This window comes from Marmota marmota, unplaced genomic scaffold (assembly GCF_001458135.2).
Source record: "Marmota marmota marmota unplaced genomic scaffold, marMar, whole genome shotgun sequence".
Lineage (NCBI taxonomy): Eukaryota > Metazoa > Chordata > Mammalia > Rodentia > Sciuridae > Marmota > Marmota marmota.
The window spans coordinates 3,569,769-3,581,863 of NW_025999880.1; the positions used below are offsets into that span (position 1 = coordinate 3,569,769).

At 39.0% G+C, this 12,095-nt stretch overlaps 1 protein-coding gene across 3 annotated transcripts in view; it reads left to right on the forward strand.

The window, feature by feature from the left end:
• The first annotated feature begins 30 nt into the window (after window positions 1-30).
• The window catches only part of Tubd1 (tubulin delta 1), a 20,172-nt gene continuing 8,107 nt past the window's right edge, over window positions 31-12,095 (forward strand). For 2 of the 3 annotated variants that reach the window (XR_007343480.1, XM_015495383.2), the window contains exons 1-6: window positions 32-353; window positions 1,261-1,477; window positions 3,582-3,729; window positions 4,514-4,730; window positions 5,885-6,116; window positions 10,127-10,291. Coding sequence is in view for 2 of the 3 variants with exons in the window: in XM_015495383.2 (XP_015350869.1) it covers window positions 1,306-1,477; window positions 3,582-3,729; window positions 4,514-4,730; window positions 5,885-6,116; window positions 10,127-10,291 (934 nt within the window). In the remaining variant the exon portion in view is untranslated. Of the gene's footprint in view, window positions 354-1,260; window positions 1,478-3,581; window positions 3,730-4,513; window positions 4,731-5,884; window positions 6,117-10,126; window positions 10,292-12,095 lie in introns of all 3 variants that reach the window. The other variant, XM_048792192.1, reaches the window with a different exon arrangement.

A 12,095-nucleotide genomic window follows, 5' to 3' on the forward strand; every position in this document is an offset into this window, starting at 1 on the left:
CAATGAGCATGCGTAACATATCTGAAGTTGATAAATTGAAATCGAGCATGCGTAATTAACCTTTCTGAATAGAAACGGCGGGGAAAGTACAGCAAAATTCTTCGTTTAAGAAACATATGCTTTCGTTCTCTGTGGCTTTTTAGTTCCGGAAAGGAGCATGCGCATAGTGAGAGGGTTGATCCTCTGAAGTTTGAACTCGAAGGAAACCGCGGCGGAGTGGAGGGCTGTCAGTGAGTGGCGGTAGCCCGGAGCTCCGCCGGTGGGAAAACAGAGAGTCTTGGCTTTGCCACTTACTAGTTTGGTGGCCTTGAGAAAGTCACACAACATTTCAGAGCACCAGTTTTTCCTTATCGGTAAAATGAGAATAATATTACTTACTCTGAAGATTTGAAATTATGGGTACATAAGCTGGCTCAGAACTCCTTCCCCCCCCACCACCACCCCGCGCTCATTTCCAGTGTTGCATGGACTTGATGTTAGTCTTTACCAAAATTGTCTTCATTAAAAATAATGAAGATCTAGCTGGGCTCGATGTTGCTCCCTCTAATCCAGCGACTGGGGAGGCAGAGGCAGAAAGATAAAAAATTTAAGGCCGACCTTTGGCAATTTATCGAAATCCTATCTCAAAAAATAAAAAGGGGTGGGGATGTAGCTAGGTGGTTAGACAGCCCCTGTGTTCAATTTCTAAATGATCTTTACTATATCATATGATCTCCTTTCTCCAAATTCCATTTTTGCTGTATTACTTGAGCTAAACACAAAGACTTTCTTTAAAGTGTTAATTATAGTTTCCAGGCCAGAAGGGTGGTTGGTGGAAAGAGATTAAGTTTTTATTTTACCAGAGATAAAATTAACGTTAATTGAACTACGATTGTTGAGTCAACTTCTAGTGTCCGTGTGTTGTGAAGTGTTTGTTACTAATTCCTTCAATTCGCATTTCTTTTGATTTGTTTGCTTTGTTTTATTTTAAATGCATACATAGGAAAAAAAAGTGAGTACAAATCAGATTTTTGAAACCATTAAGCTGTGTGTGAATGTATTTGGGAACAGAAAATCCCAAATCCTAAAACTAACTAGAGAAGAGAAGAACTTTCCTGAATGACTGGCTCTTTAGACAATAGACCTATTTTGTTTCACATATAATACCATATACATATAGGCATTTTTTAAAATTACTTTTTATTGATTTACAGTTAATGCACATGGCATCTCACTTTTTCTTATTAATAATGTAGTGATTCTGTATTTTTTCTGTTACAGGTTGCTCACTTTTTTTGAAGAAACAGGACTAGTTCATGGCTCAGCATGTCAATAGTAACAGTGCAGCTTGGTCAGTGTGGCAACCAGATTGGTTTTGAAGTGTTTAATACTTTATTTAGTGACTCACATGATTTCCAAGGACTCTGCTCTAAAAAAGAAAATGAGGCATATCAAGCATCTTGCCAAGAAAGATTCTTCAGGGAGGAAGAAAATGGAGGTATGTGTAGTCCATAGTCCTTTTCTTTACTCTGACTTAAATTGCTTAATTTAAGGTGTCTGTACCTGGTCCCTTCCAGTTTCACTAGGGAATAACTATGATTTTGGCCCTTTGTTTCTGTGTTAGCAACCTTTGTCTCTCCAGGACATCTTTCCTCCAGCAGGTAAGTATGCTTAGACTTTATGAATCTGAAACCACCCAAATGGGTTGGAATGTAGTGCTGAGGTGGATAGTTTACCTAGCATATGTGAGGCCTTGAGTTCAGTCCCCAACACCATAAAAAAATAAAAAATGAAACCAAACAACACTTATCTCTTGACTATACCTTTCTTATTCCTTCTTATGTCTTAGCATTTCCAACCAAGATTTCCAAAGGAGAGTCATGCTTAACCAACTGCAATCCTGCTTCTGCCCCACAACACACTGAAGCTGCTCAAAGAAGAGTTTCCAATGACTTCCTCATTACTGTTTTACTTTTCCTTCTTTCTTTTTTAAATTTTTATTAATTTATTTATTTTGGTACTGGAGATTGAACCCAGGGCCTTGCATATTCTAGGCAAATACTCCACTACTGAGCTACATTCTATGTAAATCTTATTTTTGAGACAGGGTCTTGCGAAGTGGCTGACACTGGCCTCAACCTTGCAATCTTCCTGCATCAGCCTCCTGAGTAGCTGGAACTGACAGTCCTGTACCACCACCACACCCAGCTGCATGATTTTCTTTTCTTCAATTAACTTCTCTACTGGATTTGATAACATTAACTACAAAACTGCCTCTTTGAAATTCCTCCTTCTTAGTCTCTGAACTCTTCTTATGAAGTAGTTTTTTTCCCCCTCAGAATCTCCTCTTCTCCCACAGGTATATTTCTGAGTGATTTCAGTCACTATAATGTGCTATATTTTTTATACCACTGACTCTCAAACCTTTACCCCAGCCTCTCTTTCCAGCTGTAGATTGATTAGTGGACATCTCCTGTTGCATCTCCCATGTGAACCTCAAATGCAACATCTCCATACCCATGGCATTCATTATCTTGCCTTTAAAACTTACACTTACCAAAATCTGCTAATTTTGCCTCCCATATATCTCTGGAAGCTGTTCTGCCCTTCTCATCTCCACTGTCATTGACTTGGTTCTGGCTCTTTTCCTCTCTTGCCTAGAGTGTTTCAAAACACTCCTTCTAGGTTTCCTTGCCTAGAGTTTTGTATCTATCTCATCTGTCCTCCACTCTGCTGTATTAAAAAAAGACATCCAATTTTCCTCACCTGCTTGAAAATGCTAGGTGGTTTATCATTGTCTAAAAGATCAAATTCAAGCTTTGTAGCATTGCCTACAAGAATTTCCAAGATCCGATCCCTGTCTGCTTTCCATTCCTGTCCTTCACTTCTGCCCCCTCCTCCATCCACTGCTTTAACAATTTTGAGCTGCCTCTTGCACCAGTGGTATTTTGTACCTCTGAATAATGCTGCTCCTTTGGCATGGATTCATTGTGGGTCATATGGTGCACTCTGATTAAGTTGTTGTTGTGTTTCATCTCTCCCAGGAGTCCTTCTAGGATTGGTTTGATGTTGTCTTCATCTCTGTATTCCCAGTACAGCACATTATAAGCATTCAATAGGTATTGCAGACCTGACCAAAGTGGCTTTTTTTGTGTGTATGTGGTACTGGGGATAGAACCCTGGGCCACACATTCTAGGCAAACACTGTATTACTGAGCCATATCCTTGCCCTTTCATTTTTCTTATTTTGAAACAGAGTCTGGCTAAGTTGCTTGGTCTATCCTCAAACCTGCAATCCTGCCTCAACCCCCTGAGTAGCTGGGATTATAGGCAGGTGCCACCACACCCAGCTAAAGTGACCATTTTATCCCACACTGATTCATCCCGCTTAGCAGAACTCTGGGCTTAATGTCTACATTTACCTGTTGCTGCAGTATTTCTATGCATTATGACAAATCTTTCTTTTCCCAATCTCTGATTTTTCCCCCCCTCTGGACCTAAGGCAGGAGATGTAACTCAGTGACCTAGAAGTTTATGCTTTTAAGTTACCCAAATAAGACATATGAAATATTTTTTCTGTTGATTTTTTTTCCCCTGTCTAGTTCCAGTTGCCCGGGCTGTGCTTATTGACATGGAACCTAAGGTTATCAATCAAACTCTGACAAAGGCTTCTCAGTCTGGCCGATGGAAATATGGTCAGCATGCATGCTTCTGTCAAAAACAAGGTTCTGGAAACAACTGGGCATATGGGTAAGAATAATTCCTCATGATTTTCAGTTTGGTTACAGCTAACAGTTAGTTAATAGACCCTGTAGTTACAACTGCACAGTTAATATGTGGAGCACACAATCTTGAAATTGTTGTTTTAAAATTGAGAATTTGACTTCACTGAGAAGAAATTTTCATTCTCTGCCTCAGATACAAGTACGGATGAAACCAAAGATCTTTTATAGCAGGGTTTTCCATCATCGCTGACCTGCTGCAAACTAACTTGTCAATGCAATATCCTTATTTGGCAGGAATATTAGTTCTAGAGAACACTACAAGGCAGTAGTTACAAACTTTACTGCAGTTTAACATTAGAATTTCCTGGGGGTCTTAGGTAAATCCTGCTATCTAGGGCTCACCTCTAGAGATTATGGTTTAATTGGTTTGGGGTGAAGCTCAAGTATTGAGATGTTCAAAGCTCCCATAACTCCCAATGTGCAGCAGAGTTTGAGAACCACTGCTTTAGGCCTGTTGTTATATATACAAAATATTATGTTCTACCATAAACTACCTGGTAATTGAAAGCTCTACCTCAATGAATGGCCTATAAGTGAGAACTTTCAGGATCCTGTAAATGCACTCTGCTAATAGACATAATCACCTGTTAAATGTGTTTGACTAGTGTATTTTAGATTTTGTCCGTCAGGGACCTGAACCTTTCATGAGAGTTACTTCACTTTCAAACCTTTGAAAAGACTTCTTTGTTCTGCATTGCATCTCTGTTTAAATTGAAAAGTGTTTGTGTTTGTTTCTTTTGCCATTGCAGTTACTCTGTACATGGACCTAGGCATGAAGAATCTATCATGAACCTAATCCAGAAGGAAGTGGAGAAATGTGACTCCTTGAGTGGTTTTTTCATCATAATGAGTATAGCTGGGGGCACAGGATCTGGGCTGGGAGCCTTCATTACACAGGATTTACAAGATCAGTACTCAAACTCTTTAAGAATGAATCAGATTATATGGCCCTATGGAACTGGTGAGGTATGAACATAATTAATGGAAAAGTTTATGTTTTCTATTCTTTGTAATTAAAATGAATGTGAGTAAAAGATGGCTCTCACCCTTTTTTGAAAATGTTAAGGTACTGGGGTGGTGGCTCAGTGGTAGAGCACTTGCCTACCATGTGTGAGGCACTGGGTTCAATTCTCAGCACCGCATATAAATAAATAAAAAATAAAGGTCCATTGAGAACGAAAAAATATTAAAAAAAAAAGAAAAGAAAACTTTAAGTTACAGCATCATATTACACAATATGGTACTTTTATGAACAATTCCGGTAACTTTGCTTAAACATTTCCATACAATTGAGTTTTTCTTATTTTTGTAACTTCCAAAGATGAAGACTGGGGATATAGCTTAGTTGTAGAGCATGTGCTTAGCATGCACAAGGCTCTGGGTTCAGTCCCAAGCACTGAATGAACAAAATTCCAAAGATGACTGTGCTTCTTCTCTGAGAAACCCATTTATGAGATAATCCCTCTGGCTAGCGTATATAAAGCAGGGGCCTTGCGCATGTTGGGGCCATTGCCAGCCTTCAAATAATTTTTTTTTTAAAATTGAACTCAGGGGTACTTGACCACTGAGCCTACATCCCCAGCCCTATTTTGTATTTTATTAGAGACAGGGTCTCACTGAGTTGCTTAGCACCTCACTAAATTGTTGAAGCTGGCTTTGAACTCGAGATCCTCTTGCCTCAGCCTCCTGAGCTGCTGCGTTTGTAGGCATGCGCCACCATGCCTAGCTCAAATAATTTCTTTCCATTGGGAGGAAATTTTCTATGCAGGCCAATTTCCTGTGATCAGCCTAGTAGTAAGATAAGTCATTCTAGGAAATGATGTAGGAAGGAGGCATAATAGTAATAGCTCATATTTGTCATGCCCTTACTGTGTACAAGGCATGATTCTAAGTGCTTTACTTGCATTATATTAATCTTTAGAACTGATGCTAGTGTAATTATTATCCCCATTTTTCAAATGCGGAAACTGAGGCATACGGACATTACAAAACTTGCCCGAAGTCATGCAGCTAGAAAATCACAGAGCCAGGATGTAAACCTAGACTTGTTATCTTTTGAATCTCTACCCTTAACCACTATTCTCTCCTGTCTTTCTTGTTTCTGACCTTTTCCTCCTCAGGTTATTGTTCAGAACTATAACTCCATTATGACTCTTTCTCACCTGTACCGATCTTCAGATGCCCTCCTTGTTCATGAGAACGATGCTGTCCATAAGATCTGTGCAAAACTCATGAATATCAAGCAGATATCCTTTAGTGATATAAATCAAGTCCTTGCACATCAGCTGGGAAGTGTGTTTCAGCCTACTTATTCTGAAGAAGGCGCTTTTCACTACAGAAGAAACCCACTAGGTATTTATTCCTCTGTGTGCTATTTGTATGAAAGTCTCCTGCTCTGAAACCCTCAAAGTTATTTTTTTACTGTCTCCTCTCCTCCACCTGAAGATATACTCAAGTCTCCCTCATCTCAAAAACCTTCGCTCAGGCCTGCTTTTATCTCTGAACTGCTGTACTGAAATTCTCGAGAAGTTGCTAAATTTTTCAAGAGTGGTAGATACTATACACTAATTGAATCATTCAGGATCCTTTCTTCTTTCTTTTTTTTTTTTTTTTTTGGTAGGTGGTTCTGGGAATCAAACCCAGGGCCTTGTGCATGCAAGACACTCTATCCCTATTTATATTTTATTTTAAAGACAGGTCTCACTATGTTACTGAGGCTGGCCTTGAACTTGTGATCCCCCTGCTGCATGGGCCTCCCGAGTAACTGGAATTACAGGCATGCACCACCTCACCTAGCTGTGTGTTCTTTATATAGTCTGGATATAAGTCCCTTATCTAATATATTGATTTGCAAACATTTTCTTTCATTCTTGGGTTTTCCTTGGGTTTCTAGATGATATTTTTCCCTTTTTAATTTCTTGCCACTGGCCTTCTCTCTTTCTGTCTCTTGTACCACTGTAGCTGCCCATTCCCCAAATTCAGCAGACCTGTCTTAGCCTGAGTTTATGGCAGCATTTTATACTTGACAGCTCCCTTCTTGACCTTCCTTCCTGCACCTGTCAGCTTGAGGACTTCACTCTCCTTCTTCCTTCCTAATTGCTCTTGTATTTTCTGACCATTTTTATATTTCCCACCATTCTTTCTTCTTCAGTTCTTCTTTAAGTGGTACCTTATTAATTCAGATCATCTAAATGTAATTGAGGGCTGGGGATGAGGCTCAAGCGGTAGCGCGCTCTCCTGGCATGCGTGCGGCCCGGGTTCGATCCTCAGCACCACATACAAACAAAGATGTTGTGTCCACAGAAAACTAAAAATAAATAAATAAATAAATGTAATTGACTCTGTTATCTCTATCTCTTTTCTTTTTTTTTTTTAAAGAGAGAGAGAGAATTTTAATATTTATTTTTTAGTTTTCGGCAGATACAGCATCTTTGTTTGTATGTGGTGCTGAGGATTGAACCCGGGCCGCACGCATGCCAGGCGAGCACACTACCGCTTGAGCCACATCCCCAGCCCTCTACCTCCATTTCTAATCTCCCCAAAAGTTGTATGTCCCAGTTTTCTTTCCTCTCTTTCTTTTCTCTTTTTGAGCTGCAGATGAAACCCAGGGCCTCACACTGAGCTGTATTCTTGCCAGTCCCAGTTTTTTACTTGCCTTCTGCTTCTTAAAATTTAGCATGTGTATTTTCTTTTTTTAAATTTTCTTTTCCTTTTTTGTTTTGAGACTATCTTGTCCCATGTTGCTGAGGCTGACCTTGAACTCCTGGTCTTAAGTTTTCATCTTGCCTCAGCCTCCCGAGTAGCTGGGACCACAAACATGGGCCACTGAGTCGTGCTAAAATCAGGATTTTTAAAAAACTTTTTTATTTGTTCTTTTTAGTTACACATGAAAGTAGACTGTACTTTGACATATTTTATACATAAATTATAAAATAAATTTTATATGAGATTAATTTTATTTACACACACACACATATATATATATAGAGAGAGAGAGAGAGAGAGAATGTGAAAGTGTGTGTGTGTGTGTGTGTATGTGTGTGTGTACATCTTCCCATTCTGGTTGTACATGATGTGGAATTACATTGATCATGTAAATATGACCAATTACATTGGTCATATATGAACATAGGAAAGTAATGTCTAAAAAGTGAGAATTTTTGTTTAGTTTGTTTACCACTCTGTCTCAGTGCTTGAACAGTTTGTGGCGAATAGTAAACACTCAAGAAAATACTTGTTGGGTGGGGAGTATATGTATCTGAAGTTCATAAGTAGCGTGGACCTAAGTCATAAATCGGTGTTATGTTTAGGGATTGAGAACTCAAGGGGGTCCCAATCTGCCATGTGGTCTGATTTTCTTCAGTTGTGCTCTGACTGAGAATGTGAGGAGAGGGACTGATCCAAGACTGGGAGTTTGCCAGAAAGAAGAAGTCTGATGATTTGAGAAGGGAAGAGGTTGGTGGATTAGGCTCTCAGTGAGGTCCAAAAATGGATAAGGTGACAGCAGTTGAACAAGAAAGCTGGAGAGGAGGTCTGGGGATGTGGCTCAGTGCAGGAGTGATGGCTTTATAAGTAGAAGGCTCTGGGCTTAATTCCCAGGACTGCCAAAGAAAAAAAATCCATGTGTTATTTGGTGACTGTGTTACTTTTTTTTTTTTAGTTGTAGATGGACATATTATCTTTATTTTTATTTATTTATTTAAATATTTATTTTTAATTGTAGTTAAACACAATACCTTTATTTAATTTCTTTTTACATGGTGCTGAGGATCGAACCCAGGGCCCCGCATGTGCTAGGCAAGCGCTCTACCGCTGAGCCACAACTCCAGCTCTGTGTGTTACTTTTACTCTAGACTTTGACTCTAGGTGTTTTATAGAAAAGGATTTTTATGTTTAGAGGAAAGTCCACTAGTGTAAACCCATTTTTGCAGCATTTTGTAGATGTTTGTGTCAAAAATTTTCTTTTCACTAGGACATAGGACATGAGTATTCACTCAAAATGTCATAAAATTTACATTTTATATTATGGCAATACATTCTTCTCTCTCTGCTGTAGGTATTTTCTATAAATAAATAAAACAACTGTCAATGTAAAACAAATTAGCCTTTCTCCTTAATTCAATTTTATTACAAATATAAGTTTCTAAAAATAGGCACATTTCTGTCTCAAGGAATTTATTAATTTTGTCTTCTTTCCAAGTAGGGTTTCATGTTAGCAGGCTTTTTTCTTTCTCTTTTCTTTTCTTTCTTTTTTTTAAATTTTTTTTTTTTAATTCCAGTGCTGGGGATCAAACTCCAGCACACCTCTACTCCCCCACCCCCCCATGGCCACTCACATTTGTTTCCTTCCTTTCTCTCCAAACAGTTGAGCACGGCTCTAACACTGAGCTACATCCCTAGCCTGCCTGATTTTGGGAGGTGGCAGGGATGGGAGATACTGGGGATTGAACTCAGGGGCACTTAACCACTGAGCCAGACCTCTAGCCTTATTTTGTATTTTATTTAGAGACAGGGTCTCACTCAGTTGCTTAGTACCTCGCTTTTGCTGAGGCTGGCTTTGAACTCACAATCCTCCTGCCTCAGCATCCTGAGCTGCTGGGATTACAGGCATGTCCCACTGCACCCTGCACCTGCCTAATTTTGATTATCATTTAACCAGATAAATAGAAGAACTAGAGGGATGGGGTTGTGGCTCAGTGGTGGAGCGCTTGCCTAGCACATGTGAGGCACTGGGTTCAATCCTCAGCACCACATAAAAATAAGTAAATAAAGGTATCATGTTCATCTACAACTAAATTTTTTTTTAAATTTTAAATCTAGGGCTGGGGATGTGGCTCAAGTGGTAGCGCGCTCGCGTTCGGCCCAGGTTCGATCCTCAGCACCACATACAAACAAAGATGTTGTGTCCGCCGAAAACTAAAAAATAAATATTAAAAAAAATATTCTCTCCCTCCCTCTCTCTCTCTCTCAAAAAAAATTTAAATCTAGAAAATTTTCTAACAAAATATTTAGTGAACACAAAAAGACAAGAAAAGTATATTAGCCCTCATGCTTTCTTTGTTTTCCTGGGATCTAGCTAAATATTCATTCACATTTTTCAGTTACTTGGCTTCTGAATTCTTGTTTCCTTTTTGGCAAACTGTATTTTCTCACCTGTGCTAAAATGGATGCCAAAATGAACCAGAGATGTGGTCTGTATTAGACATTTTCTCTGAATTTTTATTATTTTAAAGTTTAACCAATGCTGGCCTTTGAGAAAGCATTTGACCCAGAAAAACAAATCGTGATTGTATATAGGCCAATGTCAACAGTCTAGAATTTAAAAAAATTTACTTCAAATCTTTTTTTTTTTTTCTTTATAGGAGACTTAATGGAGAATTTAGTTCCCCATCCTGAATTCAAGATGCTGGGTATTCGTAACATTCCTCAAATGTCTGAGAATTCACTGGCATATAGCACGTTTACTTGGACTGGCCTCCTCAAACATTTGAGACAGATGCTCATTTCTAATGCGAAAATGGAAGAAGGTAAAGGGTTTTTTAAAATACACAGTCCACAAGCTGAGAAAAGTGCCTGTCCTAGAGCTCTGAGAATAAACTGGGTTGGGCCAGTTGATATAAACATTCCTTCATCTTGCCAGGGAGGCTACTGCAGAAACTCACCAGGACATCACAGGAAGGCTGCTGCTGCTTTTTCATTTCTTTCCCACCTCCCAGCTCTGTCCTCCTGTGCTGGGGACTGACCCCAAGGCGTGGTGCATGCTAGGCATGTGCTCTACCACTAAGCTCCATACCCAGACCCACATGAAGTCTTCTTTTTCTTCTTTTTTTTGAGACAGGGTCTTGCTAAGTTGCAGAAACTGGCATGAGCCACCAAGGCCTACAAGAAAACTTTCATTTCACCGTTTTGACATTACCAAAAAACATTTCGGATGAGTGCCATATGTTTTTTCAAATTTTTATTTTCTTTTAATTAAAGCAATATATGAATATAGTTTTCTTTCTTTTTTTTTTTTTTTTTTTTAACTATTTTTTAGTTGTAGCCAGACAGGATACCTTTATTTTATTTATTTATTTTTATGTGGTGCTGAGGATTGAACCCAGGGCCTCACATGTGGCAGGCGAGTAGAGTATTCTACCACTGAACAACAATCTCAGCCCTCAATATAGTTTTCAAATCAAGTAGTTAAAACTCATTTAAGGACTAGAGGGTAGTTTAGTGGTAGAGTGCATGCTTTGTATACATGCACGGTGCACCCACAAGGTCCTGGATACCCCAATACCACAAACAAAAAAATCATTTTTTAAGAGTTTGAGTGTGCACTTAAGCTGGGTGCACTGGCACATGCATGTAACCCCAGTGACTCAGGAGTCTGAGGCAGGAGGATTGTAAAGTTCAAGGCCAGCCTCCACAATTTAGTGAGACCCTGTCACAAAATAAAAAATAAAAACGGGGGGCTGGGGATGTGGCTCAAGCGGTAGCGCGCTGGCCTGGCATGCGTGCGGCCCGGGTTCGATCATCAGCACCACATACAAACAAAGATGTTGTGTCCGTGAAAACTAAAAAAAATAATAAATATTTAAAAAAATAAAATATAAAAAAATAAAATAAAAAGGGCTGGGGACATAGCTCAATGGTAAAGTGCCCCTGGTGCAAATTCTAACACCAGGAAAAATAAACAACAAACAAAAAAATCACAACTAAACATATACCTACAGTTATACATTGCAGTGTATGTAAATTACATCAATTTTTTAAAGTGAAGTAATTTTTCAGTATGAATTTATAATATCAAGAACAGTAGTCCCCTGTCCTACAACTGCTCCTTGCTCAGATGAAACTACTTTGTCTTTAGCTGTTTCTTCTGAAATCTGCTCCCAGATTTTTTAAATATCTTGCTTCTACCCTTTTTTGTCTTATTTTCTTGTTGTGGATATTCACCATTGTCTTTTTTTTTTTTTTTTTTAATTTTTTATTGTTGGCTGTTCAAAACATTACATAGTTCTTGATATATCATATTTCACACTTTGATTCAAGTGGGTTATGAGCTCCCATTTTTACCCCATATACAGATTGCAGAATCACATCAGTTACACATCCATTGATTTACATATTGCCATACTAGTGTCTGTTGTGTTCTGCTGCCTTTCCTATCCTCTACTATCCCCCCTCCCCTCCCCTCCCCTCTTCTCTCTCTGCCCCCTCTACTGACATTCATTTGTCCCCCTTGTATTATTTTTCCCTTTCCCCTCACTTCCTCTTGTATGTACTTTTGTATAATTCTGAGGGTCTCCTTCCATTTCCATGCAATTTCCCTTCTCTCTCCCTTTC